We start from the raw sequence: 21,785 nt of genomic DNA, 5'->3' as shown, positions 1-21,785 counted from the left end.
CAGTGGGCGTTTCTTGAACTTCTTCCAGCAAAGACGTTCTTTGACACCAAGTCTACGCCTGCTTTCCTTGCGCGGAAGTCTTCTGCGCAGGGTGGGTGTGGGCAGTGGAGGACCTGTGCCCTCCCCGCTGGTCTCGAGCGAAGAGTCCTGGAGCCCTCTCTCCGATTCCCCCATCCGCCCCCCTTTATCCCTGGTGTTATGCTGATTTCCTTCCCCAGCCGATGAGTCCCCTCTGTCCCTGCTCAGCCCTTCTCCGGCATCGCTTGGGAGCCCTGCCTCCACTTCTGGCTCCGATGTCAGTTCCCTGACAGTGGCTAACCTGACTTTTCTCCCGCTTAGCAGGTTTGTTTGGCTCTGCCAGAGTACAGTACGTTGCTGACTATTCGATGAGAATTGTTTTCCTCAACGCTGAGCCTTCCATCCTAATGACGTACGATGCCACTCAGAGTGTGCATACCATCTGGGCGCTTCGTCGAGTAAAAGCAGAGGTAAGGACCCAAGCGCAGGATCCATGTGGAAATGTTAAAAACTAGCAGGCTCTGCTTCCTTGATCCAGTTCCAATACCTCGTCCCACCGCAATGACTGCTCTGAAGAAAGGAGAAAAACCTGGGGGGATCTGTGCTGCCACTGTTGTCAGAGGTGGGGTGCCTCTGTATGTAGTTGCTCAAAATCATAAGTTGTGGCACTCAGGTCCTGCATGGAGGCTTCCCATAGACATCTGTTTGCCCACTTTGAGAGCAGGGTGCTGGGTTATAGGGAAGCAAAGATCACCAGATTCTTCAACATCAACTTTGTTGGACTGGTCATGTCATGCGGATGCCCGATTATCGTCTTCCAAAGCAACTGCTCTATTCCGAACTTTAAAATGGAAAGTGTAATGCTGGTGGCCAACAAAAGAGGTTTAAAGACTTTCTCAAGGCAAATCTTTAAAAATGTAGTATAAACACCAATACTGTAACTGGGAAACACTGGCCTGTGAGTGCTCCAGTTGGAGAACAGCCCTTTACCAAAGGCTTTGAAAACACTCAAACTCAGGATGAAAGGGAGAAGCGTGCTAAGAGGAAGGCATGCTTGGCAAACTGTCGCCATGATCAAATCTCGCCTGGAAACCTATGCCCCCACTGTGGAAGGACATGTGGATCCAGAATTGGCCTCCACAGTCACTTACAGACTCACTGTTAAGGCTGTTTTCATGGAAAACAATCTTACTCAGCTATGAGTGATACCAAAGAAGAAGAAGAAGAAGAAGAAGAAGAAGAAGAAGAAGAAGAAGAAGAAGGGTTATATGGACCTTTGGCTGGATCCAGTAGGGTTCTTCTTATGTTTTTTTATGACCCTGGACCTCTCCTCTCCTTGTTTAGTTGGCCCCTTAAACTTTGGATACATTTCATGTTACTGAGCCTGGATAGCTCAGTGGCTTAGAGCGTGGTGCTGGTAACACCAAGGTTGCAGGTTCAATCCCTATATGGGTCAGTTGCATCTTCCTGCATTGCAGGGGGTTGGGCTCCTCAGGGCAGTGGCGTAGCGTGGGGGGTGCAGGGGGGCCCAGCCGCACCGGGTGCAACATCTGGGGGTTAGGGTTAGGTTAGGGTTAGGGGGCGCAAATCCACGGGTTAGGGGGCGCAAATCCACGGGTTAGGGGGCACAAATTACTTGCCTTGCCCCGGGTGCTGACAACCCACGCTACACCACTGCCTCAGGGTCCCTTCCAACTCTACAATTCTATGTTTCTATGTTTTAAAATTAGGTCTGTACTTCAAGGTATCCTGTTACGTAAAAGCTATGCAGTTTCGAACAACATAAGCCGATTTTTGTTGTTGTGCTCTTCTCTGCAGGAGCAAAGCGCTGTCTTGAAATTCTCCGAGCAGGTGGGGACCCCTCAGAATGCGGCCGCCAGCAGCTCCTTCACAGTCCACCTTCGGAGCCTCTCTAAGGGCGACTCGCCCGTGGCTTCCCCGTTCCAGAACTATTCCTCTATTCACAGTCAGAGCAGGTCAGCATCGTCCCCCAGCATTCACTCCCGATCACCCTCCATATCCAACATGGCAGCTCTAAGGTAGGCTGGTAAGCTTTGGTTTTCGATTTGCAAAGAACTATACGGGGGAACCATGCATGCTACAAATCCTGGCTTACTGAAATCTTCTGCGGGTGGTTGCAGCTTCAGATTCCAGCCTTAAAGGGTTGTGGAGGCTGAGCTCCCGTGTGTTGGGATCATATCTTTCGTAAGCTGAAATGCATTCGCTGCTCTTCAGCTTCCCTAGCAGATTTTAGCCTCTCAGATCTTGTTGGGTCACCAACCTTTCTCTCCCACCAGGGCAAATTAAGACTCTCAGGTGGTATTCAGCTAACTTGGCCTTATTCATGCGAAGATTAGCATGAGTGCAATGGAACTTGCCCATGCACGCCCTGCACACTTCCCGAATCTGGTCTGGAGAGTTTGGGGGAATCCCTCGAGCAGATTTAGGGGGCAGTTGGGTGAAGGAGAGGTTTGGAGAATCCCATTCTGCTAGCAGTAATCCTTGCGCTAATGGGACCCTGCCTTAGTGCTGTGTTGAACACAACTCCCATTTTCACTCTTCCTACATTGTGAAACTGTGATAGGGACGTTGCAGTTTCCACATTCCACATTTTGGAAACGCTGCTGTAGAGGTTCCCTGCCCCCTTGGAACGTTAATCGCCTTGTCAATTCCTGGCCACAGCTGCAAAGAACATTACCTTAAGAAATATTTCTGTGCTGGCTGTTGGGAGTTGTAATGCAAAACATCTGGAGGTTGGTGAAGGCTTAGATTGTATGCTCCTTGGTGTTAGGGGCCTATTGCTTCCTTCTTGCAGTGCTACACGGCCACATTCACACATTCCAATAAAACCTGTTGCCTGTAGTTCTAATTACAGTGGTACCTCGGGTTACATACGCTTCAGGTTACACACTCTGCTAACCCAGAAATAGTGCTTCAGGTTAAGACCTTTCATCCTGAAAAGGGTGATAGCAGGATCTCACCTGGCGCTCAAATTATTGGAGTGGAGTGATGCTAACCTTAGTTAGTTTTAAGCCAACTACAGTGGTACCTCGGGTTACAGACACTTCAGGTTACAGACACTTCAGGTTACAGACTCTGCTAACCCAGAAATAGTGCTTCAGGTTAAGAACTTTGCTTCAGGATAAGAACAGAAATCGGGCTCCGGCGGCACAGCAGCAGCAGGAGGTCCCATTAGCTAAAGTGGTGCTTCAGGTTAAGAACAGTTTCAGGTTAAGAACGGAACGAATTAAGTACTTAACCCGAGGTACCACTATATAGTCCTTAAACAGGATCCTAAGAGCCGCCTCCTCTTCCCCATCACCCCAAGTGCAATCTTCAAGCAGTTCCGTACAAACTTAAGGATGGCATCAGTTTTCCATCCAGGCTGCAGTCTCTTACACTGTGTTGGAAGCCGCTGTGGCTGCCACACAGCTCTTTGGATCCCCTTGCTCATTGTGGAAAGTGAGGCCAGTATTTTTTTTAATCTCCGTATCATACACCCTGGTGCCTGCTGAAAGATAGCCGCTTTCCAGAAGCCCATGAGTTCATAGTTGAAGATCTGAAGTGGAGAATTAAAACGTAGATCTCCTCCTCTCTTGGAAGTGTGAGCACCTTGGCTTTCTGGTGGAAAAAAGGGGTGTTGGGCATGTAACTCATCACCGGGGGAAATGGTTTTCTTTTCACAGCCGATCTCACTCCCCAGCCTTAGGGGTGCATTCGTTCTCAGGAGTGCAGAGATTCAACTTCTCCAACCATGCACAGTCTCCCAGGAGACACAGTGCCTGCCATTCTCCAAACAGTGCGATGGACTCATTCTTCGCCCCGGAAACGGAACTCATTGTTCCAGAGCTTTGCATAGACCATCTATGGACGGAGGCCTTCACTACCACAAGGTTTGGAATAATCCTATCTATTCAGCAAGGGGTCTGAACATCAGGGGGCTGCTTTCTCTTGAGTGGGGCGTTTTATTGTTTGTAAAGTTTGGAGGATAGAATAGCATTGCAAGTATGTGTCTGAACTGACGTGCCTGTCCGCCAGTAAAAGCAGAGTTAAGAAGCCGAGCGTGGTATCCACCCGGAAATGTTAAAAATTGGGGTGCCTCATCCCACCCCAATGGCTGCTCTGAAGTAAGAAGAAAAAACTTGGGGAGATCTGTTCTGCCACTGCTCCCAGAGGCGGAATGCCTTTCTGTATGTTAGTTGCTTGAAAGCACACGCAGGGTGGGCGTGCTATTGCCAAGGTCAAGCAAGATTCATAATGGAGGATCCCATGTCATATTTTAAGTTATGTCAACGTTTTATTTATTTATTTTAGAGTATTTGTACCCCGCTCTTCAGCCAAAAATGTCTCCCACAGTGGCTTACATTAAATCAGAACAAGACATTCCCTACCCACAAGCTTACATTATAATAAACAAACAAACAAATTAATAAGAATACAGCACACAAGGGAAAAGGAACAAGGAGGGAAGAGGAAACTCAAAACTCAGGCATCATACTTCTACCGTAATAAACCAAAGAAAAATTTCAGATTGACACAAATCTATTCGCAATAGATGTCTGCCACATTCACACTGTACGTTCAAAACAGCGTGATATACCATTTTGGGCAGTCATGGGTTTCCCTAAAGTATTCTAGGAGCTCTGGTTCATTAAGAGTTGTTGGGGGAGACCCCTGTGACACTACTGTGCTTGACCATATCTCCTATTGTTTCGTTCTCGATGCATTCCATTTCTTTCAGTTGTGCTAGAAGAGTTAGTTTGCTCTGTTAGGAAAGCTTTAGTAAAGCTCACACCCAGATTGCAGACTGCAAAACTCTGATTGTGCAAAATGGATTCAGAGATGAAATAAAACGGGGAAGATTTTCCTACGCCTAGGATTGCTCTGTTAGGGAAGCATAAAATAATCTACAGTTTAATTTGTAAACTTTATTTGAGTAAGCTTAACTTTATTCTTCTTTTGATTATTTGAATATTGACAGAGAGAAGAATTCTCAAGCTTCCAAAGTATTTATTACGACTGACCTTTGTGGGCAAAAGTTTTTGTGCTACTTAGTGGAGTCTCAGCTTCAGTTACGGTAAGTGCATTTCGATATGTGACTTTCTCGAATTGTTGTCTAAAATACTGGAAACATAGCCAAAAGAGAGCTGAATATTATTGCAAATCCCAGTTTTAGCATTCAGAAAAGGGTCTCATTCGCATATCATGGTAAATGAGAAATATTACAGACATACGAGAGGCCCCATCAGTATTGGCATTCCGCTGGCTCTTGTTTAGGCAAGCTTTCCCCTGAACGTGAACTTCTGATCTTAATGCTTTAACTGTTTTTAAACTGTTTTAATTGTCAGCCTTTTTAACTGGCTTGTATGCATTAATTTAAAATGTTTAAACACTCTTATGAAATTGTTATTGTATATTTTAATTACGTAGGAATTGTATAATTGATTTTATAGCATAAACTGCTTAGAAGCATTTCGCCATACAAGCAGTATGGCAAATAATAAGCCATTGTTAATTGTTTACCACGAGCACTTGGTTCTGACTGCTTCTCAGTTTTCATTTCCTATTACTCATCATTTTCATTTCTATGCTGGAGGGCTTTCCAGAGGTGAAGCAGTTCCCCCTAATGATGGTTTGTCAATTCAGACATGCAAAAATCATAGAAAGTACCAACCGTCATTTTTTATTCTCGTTTGTTGTCCAGTTACAAACCACGGCTTGCCATTTCGGATATGGTATCAAAAAGTTTCCTTTACCAAGCTTGGGTTTGATGATGAAACCAAGTTCCTCTCTAAACATGGTGCTTCAAGTCAAGCAGCAGCATTTATTCAATATTTATATATATTATATATAAGCATTACTAGCCTTCCCAGCTGGCAGCAATGATATTTTTTGGAAAACTGCAGTGCAAAAGTAATACTGGAGAGATTTCTTTGTATGAGGTTTTGCTTTTTTCCTCCCCTGGTGTTCAGCTGTGTAAAGTTTCAACAGAGTAACGACATGTCGCAGTTGATCTTTGGCTCTGTCACCAACATCCCGGCAAAGGATGCAGCTCCAGTGGAAGTAAGTATGAGACTGTGAAATGTAGAGTGTGCAGACAGGCTTAAGGCCACTTGATCGCATGTGTTCAAATGCCAGCGGATGAATTTACTCTCTTTCTTTTGGCCTTTACAGAGCATTGACACAATGCTGGTTCTGGAAAGCAATGGAAACTTAGTCCTGTACACCGGAGTGGTTCGGGTAAGTGTTTGTTTTATAGTGTTCATTTCATAAAATGTATATGCTACTCGGTTGCAAACCAAGCAAAGAAACCTCAAAAACTTTTCCTCTAGCTCAGGGTTTCCCAAACAGCTGTTTCTGGACTACAATTCCCATCATCCACTGGTCCTGCAAGCTAGGGATGATGGGAGTTGTAGTCCAAAAAACAGCTGGAGACCCTAGTTTGGGAAACCCTGCTCTAGTTTGCGGGTTGGCAACCTTTTAATTTCCAAGGACTTTGTTCCCTTCTGTGGGGGGAAGCAGCTAGAGGCAAAAGATGGTTATTTATTACTTACAACTAAATCCTAGCATTGCATTCGTTGCTAGGCTTGTATTTTTAGGGACACTTTGGACTTTCAAAGCTCTCTCTCTCTTGCAACTCTACTTAGCTTCTTCATTTCTCGCCCCTTACAAGGTAGGGAAGGTTTTTATACCTGGTTTGCCAGCTCCGTCACTGACGATGTCCAATCAGATGCCTCGCCCCAGCACCCCTCTGGACAATGCCAATACGCCTTCCAAGCCCTTGAACAAGCACCTTGGACCCTTAGATGAGGTGAGGGGCTCTGCTGTTTCCTGTGTGGGTATATAGATCATCACTGTCACTATTGCCCTGTTTGTGTTTGGACACAGAATGGGGACTTGTGGGGAGGGCTCTTTGGGGAGAAATGAGGCCCACAAAAGCTAGCCACGTAAGGGTCAGGTGGAAGGCTTTAAATGAAAAGTATGGTTCTTGGCATTCTGCTCAGACACCACGGATTGCAGACACATGCCCTGGAAGTCCCAATTCTAAATCCTAGTTTTGACCTTCATAGCCCTTTAGAGTGGGCAACAAAGGTAGCCGGAAGCTCACCTTCTCCCACATATACCTGCCTGAACCTTGAGATGCTTTTCAGAAGCCCAGCTCTGGGTGACTTTGCCAAGGGAAAAGAGACTTGTAGCAACTAGGAAGAGGACCTGCTCCGTGGTGGCCCCCTGATGGTGGAATGCCCTCTCCAAAGAGACTTGCTTGCTATTTTCTTTATGGTCTTTTCGTTCTATGAAGACCTTTTTGTTTTCCCAGGTCTTTAAAAATTGCAATCTTAAGGCAGTGAATGTTAATCCATTGTTTCTGTCCGTTGTGATTTATTTCTGTATTCGATGTATTTAAATATTGTAAACAAACAAACAAATTGTAAGGAAACTGTAGTCGCAGCTCGATTCATATCTTTCTGAACCTGCTAAGGAAATTTGTTTAGTTTAAACCTGAATCTGGGCTGTTGAGAATAGTGCTAAAAGATTTTAATATTTGCCCCCCTTTTAAGCAGGGAGTGTTGTCCCCTGTTCCAGAGCTGAGGGATTCTTCCAAACTTCAAAATTCATCTTACATTGATGATTGCACTTTTCAGCAACTTTCAACTTTTATTCATTCTGTGAGAGATCCTGTCCAGAACAGAGTGACTCTGGTAAGTAGCGTTCTGTGGATAGAGAGTTAGCTGACCTCAGTCGAGGCACAGTGTGGCACAGTAGTTAATAATAATAATAATAATAATAATAATAATAATAATAATAATATCTTTATTGTCATTGCCCCCTCTTGCTCCATAAAAACACTAATTAAAACAATACAGTATAGTACAGCAAGGAAGATTAGATGACTTTCAAAGTCCAGGCTTCCCATTCAGGGCCGAGATCGCTCTGGAGAAGAAGCTGTTCTTAAGACGGCTCGTTCTTGTCTTCATCGTCCTGTATCTGAAAGGTTTCCAGCTTGGTTCTGGGAAACGCAATTTCAAATCCTTGCTCATCCATGCATTAATCTAAAACTTAATCCCAGTGTTCGTGAGCTTTGTCTCTCTCTTTCTCGTTCTGGGTTTAACAAATAAACTTTCTGGTTCACCACAGTTTGCTTGTTGATGAGCAGCAGAGAGAGTGAAACCGTGGTGTTAAGGATCTTTCCTTTCCCCCTTTTTTATATTCTTCCCTTTGTGGATCTCTTGCCAAAAGAAAAGGACCATGCTTTTGATTGTCCATGGGTCTCTTGATCATGTTAAACTGATCACTTTAGTTTATGTGAATGGCGTATGCTAGATAATTCACCTGTTGTTGATGTTTTTCTTCTCTCAGGAACTCAGTAGTGGCTCCATGGTCAGAATTACCATCCCAGAAATTGCAACTTCAGAATTAGGTATGATATTGAATAATAATACGTTTTTTTGTTCTTGCTTGTGAGCTCCCCCCCCTTTGTCTCACCAGTGTGGTGTAGTGGTTAAGAGCGGTAGTCTCGTAATCTGGTGAACCAGGTTCGTGTCTCCGCTCCTCCACATGCAGCTGCTGGGTGACCTTGGGCTAGTCACGCTTCTCTGAAGTCTCTCAGCCCCACTCACCTCACAGAGTGTTTGTTGTGGGGGAGGAAGGGAAAGGAGAATGTTAGCCGCTTTGAGACTCCTTAGGGTAGTGATAAAGCGGGATATCAAATCCAAACTCCTCTTCTTCTTCTTCACCAGTGACATAGAATCAGCAAATTAAAATCCAAGCACTGAACCAGTGTGGACTTAACTTGGATAGGACTCAGAGCATAATTGCTTGACCATTTATCACTTCCAGGTCTCTATGCCATGATTAGGAGAACAGGACCAAGAGAACAAAATTAACCCCATCGTTTCACAGCTGATTCCTGTAGGCTGGGGCACAAAGCAAGTCCTTTTTGGATGTCCATGAGTTCTCATGTTATGAGAGAGGGAGGAAAAACTTTTCTCTATCTGCTTTTCTCCATTTTTATAAAATTTGATGGTGCCACACTGGGCCAGGGTGTAAATGGCTTTCAAGTCACAGAAATGGATTGAGTAGCTCAATAACCAAACGGTAATCTGAACAGTTCTTTCTTCACCCCTTTACCCTAAACAGTCAAAAGATGTTTACAAGGCATTAAGTGTATCCTGCCCAGAGAAGTAGCCGTGCAAATGCTCGTCAGGTGGTACAATGCCTACAATGCACCGGGCGGACCAAGTTACTACTCCGAGTGGAACTTATTTGTTACCTGCCTCATGAACATGATGGGCTACAACACGGACAGAGTGGCCTGGACTCGTAACGTAAGTGACTTCTGCAGCGACATCACTTGACTTCTCACCAACAGCTTAATACTAAGGCGTCACTCGAAGGGTGGGAATTCCACCATGTGCTCTGAAGTCTTGGACTACTGCAGTGCGCACTTTGAAGGTGACTCGGAAACTGCAACTAATCCAGAGTACGGCAGCTAGACTGCTGACTGGGAGCGGCCACTGAGACCACGTAACACCAGTCCTGAAAGACCTACATTGGCTACCAATATGTTTCTGAGCACAATTCAAAGTGTTGGTGCTGAGCTTTAAAGCCCTAAACGACCTTGGCCCAGTATACCTGAAGGAGCGTCTCTACCCCCATCGTCCAGTCTGGACGCTGAGGTCCAGCTCCAAGGGCCTTCTGGCAGTTCCCTCATGGCGAGAAGTGAGGTTACAGGGAACCAGGCAGAGGACCTTCTTGGTGGTGGCGCCTGCCCTGTGGAATGCTCTCCCATCAAATGTCAAGGAAATAAACAACTACAGTGGTACCTTGGGTTAAGTACTTAATTCGTTCCGGAGGTCTGTTCTTAACCTGAAACTGTTCTTAACCTGAAGCACCACTTTAGCTAATGGGGCCTCCTGCTGCCGCTGCACCGCCAGAGCCTGATTTCTGTTCTTATCCTGAAGCAAAGTTCTTAACCTGAAGCACTATTTCTGGGTTAGCGGAGTGTGTAACCTGAAGCGTATGTAACCTGAGGTACCACTTTTAGAAGACATCTGAAAGCAGCCCTGATTAGGGAAGTTTTAATGTTTGATGTTTTATCACATGGTGATGAATCTGCTGGGAGCCGCCCAGAGTGGCTGGGGTATAAATAATAAATTATTATTACATTATTATTATTATTATTGATCCAAACACCTTCAAGCTGTGTAACAGGCTTTCTGCTAGTAACAAGGTATTGCTGAGATAATGTATTCGGTCCCTTCCCTGTACTTCTTAGACTTAAACTATATATACACAGAATCTTGCAAGCACAACCACAGCATGGCTCCCTTGATTTTGGGTGCCCTCACATCTTACTAGATATTGCTTGGCTCTATATAATAGTTCAATATACCATATATCCTCGAGTATAAGCCAACTTTTTCAGCACATTTTTTATGCTGAAAAAGCGCCCCTCAGCTTATACTTGAGTGAGGGTCCCTGTCGGCGGCGGCGGTGGAGGAGGAATGAGCAGCCTGAAAGCAGCCCTTTGGAGTTGCTCCTTCCTCCTCCGCCGCCTTTGTTGGTGGCCTAGGTAGGCAAGGGGAGGGGCTGGGGGAGGAGAGGTTTGTGGTGTGGTGAACCGGCTTATACTCAAGTCAATAAGTTTTCCCAAAACAAAAAAATTCCTTCCAGTAGCACCTTAAAGACCAACTAAGTTAGTTCTTGGTATGAGCTTTCGTGTGCATGCACACTTCTTCAGATACACTGAAACAGAAGTTACCAGACCCTTCTATATAGTGAGAAGGTGGGGAGGGGTATTACTCAGAAGGGTGGTGGGAATGGGTGATTGGCAGATAGCTGTGATGAGCCTGTTGACGACTCTTAACGACTGCAATAGGTCTTACAGGAAAAAGCAAGGGGTGAGAAGGTGAAAAGTGGCTTTGTCATGTATAATGAGATAAGAATCCAATGTCTTTGTTCAGACCAGGTCTCTCCATGGTTTTAAGTTTGGTAATAAGTTGCAATTCAGCAGCTTCTCTTTCCAGTCTATTTCTGAAATTCCTTTGTAGTAAAACAGCTACTTTGAGATCTTGTATAGAATGTCCTGGGAGATTGAAGTGTTCTCCTACTGGTTTCTCTGTCTTGTGATTCCTGATGTCAGATTTATGTCCATTTATGTCCCAGTTTTTTTGTGGTAAAATTAGGTGCCTCGGCTTATATTCGGTTCGGCTTATACTCGAGTATATACGGTAGATCTTAGAGCAGGGACAGCCAACCTCCAGGTTGTCTGGGGCTGGTGAGAGTTTTAGTCCAAATCAGGGGCAGGGTTCCAGGTGGCGGAGGCTAATGCAAAGAAGTAATCACAATTGTACGTGGAACTGTTGCACGATCAGCTTTGCTTCTTCTGACAGAACGATTCCTGTAATGTATGAAAACTGAAATTCAGTGCCCAGTGTGATGATTTATTTATCTGTTTATTTCAGCTTGATTTTGAAGGCTCTCTTTCTCCAGTCATTGCTCCCAAGAAAGCCCGGCCGTCAGAGACGGGATCAGATGAAGTAAGGGAATAATTTATCATTTTAATTAGTAGTTCCTGACCAGCTGGAGGATTTTTGTGCATTCCTCTGATTTGGGAGGTGCTGCTTCCTAGACTTGTATGGCGCTTAGCTAAAAAACACACACATTTGCATGAACTTGTTTGGTGTTATGTGAGCATCAGGTGTGCTGCTTTGACTTACAGCAGAGGTAGGAATTGTAGTCCAACAGGTGAGAGTTTGCACTTCAGCTACAACCTGGTGTTTTGGACTGAAGGCTGACTTCACAGGTCTGCATATCACTTGATGAACTTTGGTGATTAGCAGGTCAACATAAAAGCTCCCAGAGGGATAAGTAAAGGTAAAGGGACCCCTGACCATTAGGTCCAGTCGTGACCGACTCTGGGGTTGCGGTGCTCATCTCGCTCTATAGGCCGAGGTAGCCGGCGTTTGTCCGCAGACAGCTTCCAGGTCATGTGGCCAGCATGACTAAGCCGCTTCTGGCGAACCAGAACACACAGAAACGCCGTTTACCTTCCCGCCGGAGCGGTACCTATTTATCTACTTGCGCTGTGTGCTTTTGAACTGCTAGGTTGGCAGGAGCAGGGACCGAACAACGGGAGCTCACCCCGTCATGGGGATTTGAACCGCCGACCTTCTGATCGGCAAGTCCTAGGCTCTGTGGTTTAATCCACAGCACCACCCGTGTCCCTTCCCAGAGGGATAGTTGCAAGTAAAACCATGGAGGGTGCAGGGGCATCTTTAAAAGACTAAGAAATGTACTGTGGCATAATATTTTGTGGACTAGAGCCCACTTCATCAGGTTTGGAGTTTGGTTTTGGTACAAGGTTGCTCAGATTGTTAATGGTGGCATTGAAAAAAGTATTATGTTTGGGGTCAAGAGGTTTAGGCTAATAACCAAAGCTTTGTCTGCTCTCTGATATCTATTTGATACATGCAAACGATCACCATTGGTGCGTGTTTCAGAAGCTGACCAGGTAACATTTCTTCCTGATCTTGCAATATGAAAGACATTGTTGTGGGTGCCGGTTTCTGAACTGTGCTAGAGAATGTCCTTAAATGCTAATGAGCAAGCAAACAATGTCTTGACGAAATAGGCACCAGCAAGAGAAGGATCCTGTTGCAATAGGTACATTCATATTAGCTCCTGCTAATAAAACATTATGCAACAGTTGTCTTTCAGAGGCCACAGGACTATGTTGCTCAAAACCAACAGCATGTTAATAAGCATCTTTTAAAAAACAGCTTGAGAACTGTAAACTCTGCCTATAAGATCGCACTGGTGATCTCGTTGCCTTTGGTGTTTTTAACTCCCTGCTTTGCATTCTTCTTTCCTTTTAAAAATATAAACTGTATAAACTAAAACAATTTAGTATGCAGGATTATCTCATGTGTCCTTTCTCCTTCCCTTCCCTTTCCTTTAATCCAGGACTGGGAATATCTGCTAAATTCTGACTATCATAAAAATGTTGAGTCTCACCCTTTGGCCAAAGCTCTGCGACTGGATCCACTGGAAGTGAAATCTCCTAAGGATAGCCTCTCGCCCAACCACTGCTTGGATTCCACCACTCTTCTCTTCCCCCACATCCCAGCTATTTTCTGCGTGCTCCACTTGATCTACGAGGAGCTCAAGCTGAACTGCTTGATGGGCGAAGGGATTCGTTCCCTCGTTGTCCTTCTGGTTCAGCTGGCAAGGTATGCCCTTGTGGGTGTGAACTCTGGCCAGTGGTGTTTCCTGGCAGCAGGTCGGAGGATTTGGAGTTGGGCTTTAAAGCACATCTGATCTTTATTTATTTTTTACAAATTTAAGTAAATGGAGTGAACAGGTGAGTGTTTAGAGAATAGTATAGAGAAAAGTAAGAGGTGACACCATCAGAGTTTATAACTCTATGCACTTGTTTATTATTTCCCCCTTTTTAGGGACTTGAAACTGGAAGCTTATCTTGATTACTACTACAGAGACTATCCAGTGCTTGTAAAGACTTCTAGCCAAGCCTGCATAATTGATCCAGGTGCGTTTCTAGAGAATAGCTTGGTTTGCTTTGGAGAAGAACACTCGTATTAGTAACTGTGTCACTAATCTACTGTGTGTTTAGAAGCCATGCTGCCAGACTCTGATTGTGGAGCTGTTACTAAAGTGCAGTCCTCGATCTGTTTAGCTTTCTCCACATGCAGTATACAATCCAGTAATAGCATTTATTTTAATGAATCCCAGAACTGGAAAACAGATTGCCAATGGTTCATGGTCCTTATAGCCTCTTACCTAGTCCTCCGTAGCAGCCTTCTTCAACCAGGTGCCCTTCAAGATGCTTTGGACTACAACTCCCATCAGCCTTGGCCAGCATGACTGATGGGAATTGTAGTCCGAACCATCTAGAGAGCACCGGGTTGACCTAGGCTGCTATATGGCAATCCCAATTAACTGTGGTACTAAATTCTATGCATTATATTTATTTCAAACAACTTGCCCTTATTAGAGTTTTGTCATTCTCATATATATATATATATATATATATATTTGCTTTCGTAGATTTTCACGGGTACAGGAATGCAGGTTTTGGTGTCCTCGGGTGTCTTCCCGTGTAAAAGTTGGGGTGTCTAGGCGACGTTTCGACGAGGTCTCACTCGTCATCTTCAGGCTGGTGCTTTCGGCTTCTTGTTACTGGAACTTTTACACGGGAAGACACCCGAGGACACCAAAACCTGCATTCCTGTACCCGTGAAAATCTACGAAAGCATATATATATATATATATATATATATATGCTGTTGTTTGTGGCTGAGAAGAAGTCTTCTTAACAAATACACATTTTTGGAAACCAGAGGCAGTGTCACTGGATGCTGTTTGTGAAGCACTTAATTCTGCCCCCAGAAAATAAAATATATATTTACCGTAGACACCAAAGTCCCCTCAATGTTGTTATGTGCATCCAAATTCTCCAGGCAGTGAGAAGTATCCAAGGTGCTCAGGACTTACTTGGGTTTGGTTTCCTTTGGCCCAAGGTCGCTGGTGATTTAGTTTGCAAATATGCAGGCTGGAACATAGCTCAGGGATGGGGAACCTGCGACCCTTCAGATGTATTATTGTACCCCAACTCCTATCAACCCCATGCAGCCTAGCCAGTGGCCAGAGATAGTTGGCACCATAATCTATGTACAGGGAACATGGTGAGTTCTGGATGCTTTAGACTACAACTCCCTTGATTATTAGCCTAGGCTAATGGGAGTTGAAATAGAACATCTGGAACGCACTGGTCCCCCATCTCAGCTACATCTTGAGGGCAGGGGACCCCAAGTTCCCCAGCTCTGACGAAGGAGGTTGTTAGCTCTATATGAATGATTTAAAGCTGGTCTGATAGCATTAATCCTATACGGGTGGCGCTGTGATCTAAACCACTGAGCCTCTTGGGCTCGCCAATCTGAAGGTCGGCAGTTTGAATCCCTGGGACGGAGTGAGCTCCCGTTGCTCTGTCCCAGCTCATGCCAACCTAGCAGTTCGAAAGCACGCCAGTGCAAGTAGATAAATAGGTACCATTGTAGCGGGAAGGTAAATTGTGTTTCCGTGCGCTCTGGTTTCTGTCACGGTGTTCTGTTGCACCAGTAGCTGTTTAGTCATGCTGGCCACGTGACCCAGAAAGCTGCCTGTGGACAAATGCTGGCTCCCTCGGCCTGAAAGTGAGATGAGCGCTGCAACCCCATAGTCGCCTTTGACTGGACTTAACCGTCCAGGGGTCCTTTACTTTCTTCTTTTTTAGAACCACCTCCGTATTATTAAAATGGCACACCTGACCTGATACTTTGTATGATTCAGCCCAAACAGGTTTCATGCATCACCCTTCCTTTTTTTTGGCTGAACCTCCAAGCATCTTCCAGTGGCTGAGTTCCTGCTTGAAGGGAGACAGTGTGCCGCCCTACCCCTACTTGCCTGGCATCTGCGAAAGGAGCAAGCTGGTGGTGCTGGTATGTGTAGACAGCGCTTGCAGAATTGGCATTGCAAATAGGTGTCGGCATGCTTCGCTGCATGTTGTTGTTGCTTATTAAATTTGTATACCACCCTATATCCGTAGGTCTAAGGGCGGTTCACAACACAAGGTTACAATATAAAGGCCAAAAATAATTAAAACAATTAACAATACTAATGTGTACAAACTAATAAAAACTCCCACACTTCCTAACAAAAACCCCATACCAACTCCCCCCCAGCCTACAAATTCAAAAATCAAACTTAACAAATAGCATTTAAAAACAATTTAAAGCAACAGCTTAAAAAAAAAATCTAGCAGTAGTGGCCTTTAGCTAGTACAGGGGTCAGCAAACCTTTTCAGTAGGGGGGCAGTCCACTGTCCCTCAGACCTTGTGGGGGGCTGGATTATATTTGGGGGGGGGGAATTAACGGATTCCTATGCCTCACAAATAACCCAGAGATGCATTTTAAATGAAAGGACACATTCTACTCATGTAAAAACACGCTGATTCCTGGACCGTCCGGGGCCAGATTTAGAAGGTGATTGGGCCGGATCCGGCCCCCAGGCCTTCATTTCCCTACCCATGAGCTAGTACTTATAGCAGAATACAGGTCTCCCTGCAGAGAATTACATTACCTATACACAGTTCTGTACAGTTTGTATACTGAAGCCAACAATGAGCTGCACTCCTAGCATTTCACATTCTTAGCAAAATCTTTTGACTTTTTCAGCACAAAATCTTTACAGCAACTTGTAACTTCACTCTTTATCTTCAACTTACGTTGCTCATCCCCTTACTCTAAATCAAGGGTGAGGAATCCCTTTTATCCCAAGGGTCACATTCTTTGACGGGCAGCTGGGCAGGCAGGATGCAAGACAATAGTGAGGGGAGCCAGATAAAAAATTGCCCAGCACAGTGGATATGACTCTTAGGTTTGTACAAGATGAATCTACTGGATCTTTTGTAAAAGCGAATTTCTTTCTCCTGAGCAGAGTGTTGTGCTGTACATCCTTGGCGATGAAAAAGCGGTTTTAAATGAGGCCTCCAACTATTTGTCCAGGATAACTACAGGTAATACGTTTTTTGAGGCTCTCCAATGCCCGTAGGGATGTTCATTTTGTTTTGCTTGCTTTAGTTACATCATTTGTATCCCCGCACCTTCAACTTATATTTCTTAAGTACCCAGGTGGCTTGTAGAGCTGTAAGAAACAAAAAGTGCAATTTACTACTACTACTAATTAAAAAAGAAAAAAGAAATTGTACAAATTAAGAGCAGCAAACTAAAGCAGTGACAGCTCCCTCAAGCAGAGAGTCAAACCAAACCATTCATAAGCTGCTTACTTTAGCAGTTCTTAAAAGCCCACGGAAACAGGCGTGGTTTTGCCTGGTGCTGAAATGACAGCAACAAGTTCTCCACGCGGGCCTCCTGGGAGAGGGCATTCCAAAGGAGAGGAGCCACCACAGAAAACCTTGTTTTTTTGCTGCTTGTTTTAATCTTCTCAAGCAAAGGTAAGAGCGGTGCCTTTTCATTCTCTCTCCTTTCTTTTCCTTAGGGCAGCGAAAGCAGCAAACTGAGCTGGAGGAACCTCGGTATGTTAATTAGTGAATGGCGTAACGTTCCACTTGGGAGCTATCGTATTTTTCCGTGTGTAACACACCTCCTATTTTTAGGGACTCAAAATTCAGAAAATGGGGGGAGATTCCCCAGAGTTGTTGAGCTTTTCTTGGGGTGTGTGTGCCTAAAAACGCTCACCAGAATGCCCATCGCTCACCCCAATTTTTAAGAACTATTTAAACGTAAAAACCCCCTCATCTTATAAACGGAAAAGTATGATATTTTGGTGCTCGCCCTTGCTTGCTATCTCCTCCCTGAGCATTATGAAAACTACTCTCTCGGTTTATGGTAGGCATAGGCAAACTCCGGGCCTTTCAGGTGTTTGGGACTACAATTCCCATCCCTGACACACTGGTCCTGTTAGCTAGGGATGATGGGAATTGTAGTCCCAAACATCTGGAGGGCCGGAGTTTGCCTATGCCTGTTTTATGGGTTCTGCTCAATTCCTGCCCTTGGGGAAGTCTTATTTTCCCTCAAAGGACCTCTAAACTATTGATCTTTCTCCTCCGCCTCTTTCCTCGGCTCTTTATGGTCAATTTCCTGAATTGCTTTAGTTTTTCCAGGGAATTTTTCCCTAAGAGCCAGATGGGAGGAGGAGGAGATAAGAGGCCTGGGCCACACCAGCGAGAGAAAGACCCTGTTGTGTTGCAGTAGGTGCATTCTGATCTGCCCTGGCCCCACTCCGGCTGCTTCCTTCCTTTCAGGCAGTAGAGGGGCCAAGGCTCAAAATCTGTCTGGAAACTGTGGCCACTCACTGTGGAACAAAGTAGGGACTCGGAGGAGCAGGAAAGGACAACAGTCACATCTCCTTCCTCCTATGCGAGGAATATTTTTCAGCAGGAGGGCCACGTTCCTCTGTGAGGAACTTTCTGGAAGAAATTTGTATTCTGGTACAGAGGCGCCAAGTTCTGCCCAACATTGGCGGTGAGACCTTCACATGTGTCTGGAGGAGGCTATGAGGCCTGCCAAAAACAACTGCTGCTGCAGTGAGGCCTGGCAAGGCCCAGCCCCTCAAATTTGGGGAGGCTCAGTCCCGTGCCAGCATACTTTTTTGGGGGTGCTTAGGTGTCCCCTGTCAGGAGTTCAGCCTATACTTGAGTAGGACCCTGGTAGAGACACATGCCCATCTGCCATGTTCTCTCCCTCCTTGCCAATCGTTCGGGAGCTTCAAAAGCTTTCTTCAGCCCGAACATCACAGCGACCGATGCCAACAGACATTAGCACACTTAAGGATCAGCAAAGCCTTCGCAGCTTGCGTAATAGACCTCAGCAACTCAGCATTTTGGCTAATCTACTTTATTTACATATAAACACAGACGGAGCACTGCAACATGGCTCCCTCTCTCTCTATCATCAGACAGCAAAGAGAAAAAATGAACAAAGGACAATAGACCCACTTCACGGAACACAGTCACACAAACATCCTGTCTCCGTCACTACCCACTCTGTGGAGTCAAAACATACACCGTCATGTGATAGACAACAATCCCATGACTGCAATCATGATGCAGGAATTCTAACACCTATGGCAATGGATAGAGTTGGCACCTATGGCAATGGATGTGACACTCACACCCCTCTCTGTCCAGGCAAGCAAAATGCATTGTCACAGTTCAAGGATACATTCCAGCCAGGCAGAAGTAGTTGGGGAGGACATGGAGCGGGGCTGGTGAGGTTGGGGTGGCCTAGGGAGAATCATCAGGGACAGGTGGAGAGGAATGGAAGCCCCTTTTTTGGCTCCTGGACAGCGCATTACATTCCTCTTGCTTTTCCCATTGTTGTGCAGATGCAGTTTTCGGCACAGCCCATCTGCTTCCAGTCTTGCGGAAAAGCTGGTTGTCTGGATGACGAATGTAGGTAAGGAGATCTTCCAACTTTTTGCCAGGAATTTTATTTATTTTATTTATTTAAAGTACTTATAAATCCGCCCATCACCTGAAAGTCCGAGGGTGGAAAAATACATACGCAACAAACCAAAAATTAAGCACTAAAAATAAAACTTGTGTTTGGTTTTGTGGCCTTTCTGCGTGCATATAAACAAAGGCTAGCAACTTCATTTTTAAATGTGTGAAAGCAGAATCTAGAGACGTTCCCCCCCCCCCCCAGAAAGCAGTCTGAAAGTGGGCCGCTGCTTGTGTGTGCACAAATACCGCTGTTGTCTCTGGCCAAAGATGTTTCATAGGTTTTTATCATTTCAAAAGCCTGAAAAGTGTTTACGGCCAGACGTAACAGTGAGGCAAAAGAAATATGAATGTGCCACCATGGGAAGCAGTGTTTCACTTAGAATACTCTCTTAAAAACCATTGTTTGTCTTCATCCTGAAGGATTCTAATGCCATGGGCCTGTACCTACTGTGTGTAGGGGGTAGGGATCACCAGCCTGCTAAGGCCATTTTGGGGAAGCCACCCTATGGGTTGATAATAGAGGGGCTTCATAGGAACATTCAGGAATCTAAAGTGTGTCCAATCATTCCTTTGCTGAAGCAAGGCAAGTTGTACTATTGGCAAAACCTATTTGGTGTTTCGCAACTTCACGACTAGTTGCAGGACCTTAGCCAGACCTAGCAGAGTAAACGCAGAATTTACGAAAGCAATTGGAAGCTTGGCTGCAGACAGGATGGACGAAGCAGGAACCAGGAACTTGTAGTTAGGTGTTTATTATATACAGTGGACTATTTACAGGAACAGAACACGGATCTTTGACTAACTCATACACGACTCACAACTCTCAACCTCCAACTCCTACACTGACACTCGTACTAGTTAGTAGGCCATTAATCGTTATTCCCGTGAGAGAGGTGACCAATGAGGGAGCTGTCTCCATGCCTCTGTATCACCAGGCAGACTTACTCCTTCACATTTCCTTGGCTGTCTGCCAAACCCTAATTGACTCTGTGTGAGTAGCTGCACGTATTCAGATTCCCAACATGTACTCCCTCCTGCCCATCAACTTCTCAAGGAGGTATAACTGGCTTGCAGTCCATGGAAACTGCTTCTCCCTCTCAGTACTGCTCTTGATCCTTCCCAAACCCTACTGTTTGAAAGCCGTTTCAGAGTCTTAAAGAACAGTATGTGACCTCTTGCAAAGCACTTTCCAAGAACCCCCCATGTTGCAAGAACCCCCCATGTTTTGAAGTCCTTACAATTGGGTCTTTGAAGCACAGTATCACCTGATTCTCTGATGTCAGGTGATTGAAACCTGTCAGATTTGATTCACCGGGGCCAAGGGAGATTAAGATCTGGCTTGCTAGCCAGAAAAGGTTTCCCCACCCCTGTCCTACAGGGTATGTTTGCATCTCTGCTTTTGTGCCTACAGGTATTAATTTTGGACTTAGGATGGGTTCGTAGAACTTAGCATGCAAAATTACCCCAAGGTTTGTTTTCTTTATGATATTAGGATTCACCTTAAGAGATCTGGAGTCTTTGCCATTTGGAGTTGCTCTTCCTATCAGAGATGCAATATATCACTGCCGGCAGCAGCCTGCCTCTGACTGGCCGGAAGCAGTCTGTCTTCTGATTGGCCGTCAGGATCTTTCCAAACAGGCGTGCGAGGGAAACTTGCCAAAGTGTAAAGCTGTAAGTAGCAGAGAAGTATCTTCCAGAGAAAAGTTGGGAAGATTCCTTAAAATAGTTTCTGAGATTTAATGCCTGTGCTTGGCTTTCCGTTTGTTTAAATTAAAGGGAAAGAGTATTTCCAGTTTTACCAATAATGCCTTTTTATGGAAAAAGGGGAAAAATTGAATGTTTCGATTTGCATCTTCCATGCATTTGTCTAATCCCCTTATAAAGCCTTCTAAGTTGGTCGTCTTCACTGTGTCTTTGGTAGAAAATTCCATAGGTTAACTATGCTTTGTGTGATGAAGTGTTTCCTCTTATCTATCTTTAATCTCCTACCATTCATCTTCATTGGCTGACCCCGGGTTTTAGTATTTTGAGAAGGAGAGGAATGCTTTCCTCTGTGATCTTTCTCCACACTCTGCAAAACCTTATGTACCTCTGTTATGTTTCTCGCCTCCAGTACTCTTTATATAGCCTCAAACATTCCAACCTTTCCACACCTAAAATACAATTTCTCTCTCTCTCTCTCCAAAAGTCTGACACCCAGGTGCTCTCCTCCGAAATGCCCTCAACAGCCGAGTCAGAAGAAGAGGACGACGGAATGAATGATATGAACCAGGAAGTGATGTCACTCATATGGAGCGAAGACCTGAGAGTGCAAGAGGTGCGCAGACTTCTCCAGAGTGCTCACCCTGTCCGTGTCAATGTAGTTCAGATGCCAGAAGTCAGTGACCACGAATATATAGAAGAAAAAGAAAACCGGTAAATTGTTGGCTTTCCTAGAAGCTTGTTTGTCGGAGTGTCATATTGTGTCACTGCAGAGATCCCCATGTTTGCCAGAGTCAGGCTTCCTAGCAGTGATTCCAGGCTCTGGAAGTTCCTAAGGATGCTGGGATCAGCAATGGGAGTGGGCAGTTGGGAAAGTAGAAAGTTTCCTTACGAAAATGCCGTATTCTTTTGCAGGTTTGAGATTGAGGGCACTTTTAGACTGTCGCTGTTTTTGAGGGGGATTCGTAGAATCATAGAATGAATGAATGAATTTATTAATATGGTCACAGACCAGCGTCAACACACACAATATCAAAGATCATA

The 21,785-nt window shown here is 45.0% G+C and overlaps 1 protein-coding gene across 6 annotated transcripts in view; it reads left to right on the top strand.

Annotated features, from left to right (window-relative positions):
* The window catches only part of ANAPC1 (anaphase promoting complex subunit 1), a 61,940-nt gene that overhangs the window by 7,614 nt on the left and 32,541 nt on the right, over nt 1–21,785 (top strand). For 2 of the 6 annotated variants that reach the window (XM_081903633.1, XM_081903631.1), the window contains exons 8-26: nt 343–488; nt 1,837–2,057; nt 3,705–3,911; nt 5,000–5,095; nt 5,991–6,081; nt 6,193–6,258; nt 6,692–6,829; nt 7,578–7,718; nt 8,377–8,437; nt 9,157–9,344; nt 11,484–11,558; nt 12,985–13,250; nt 13,476–13,567; nt 15,367–15,515; nt 16,514–16,592; nt 17,075–17,111; nt 18,923–18,993; nt 20,533–20,711; nt 21,229–21,455. In XM_081903633.1, the coding sequence (XP_081759759.1) occupies nt 343–488; nt 1,837–2,057; nt 3,705–3,911; nt 5,000–5,095; nt 5,991–6,081; nt 6,193–6,258; nt 6,692–6,829; nt 7,578–7,718; nt 8,377–8,437; nt 9,157–9,344; nt 11,484–11,558; nt 12,985–13,250; nt 13,476–13,567; nt 15,367–15,515; nt 16,514–16,592; nt 17,075–17,111; nt 18,923–18,993; nt 20,533–20,711; nt 21,229–21,455 (2,530 nt within the window). Of the gene's footprint in view, nt 1–339; nt 489–1,836; nt 2,058–3,704; nt 3,912–4,999; nt 5,096–5,990; nt 6,082–6,192; nt 6,259–6,691; nt 6,830–7,577; nt 7,719–8,376; nt 8,438–9,156; nt 9,345–11,483; nt 11,559–12,984; nt 13,251–13,475; nt 13,568–15,366; nt 15,516–16,513; nt 16,593–17,074; nt 17,112–18,922; nt 18,994–20,532; nt 20,712–21,228; nt 21,456–21,785 lie in introns of all 6 variants that reach the window. The other 4 variants (XM_081903632.1, XM_081903629.1, XM_081903634.1 and 1 more) reach the window with 3 other exon arrangements.

Source organism: Podarcis melisellensis (assembly GCF_964234715.1).
Source record: "Podarcis melisellensis genome assembly, chromosome: 3".
Lineage (NCBI taxonomy): Eukaryota > Metazoa > Chordata > Lepidosauria > Squamata > Lacertidae > Podarcis > Podarcis melisellensis.
The sequence above is the reverse complement of the archived record's forward strand: the minus strand, read 5'-3'. Positions and strand labels throughout refer to the sequence as shown.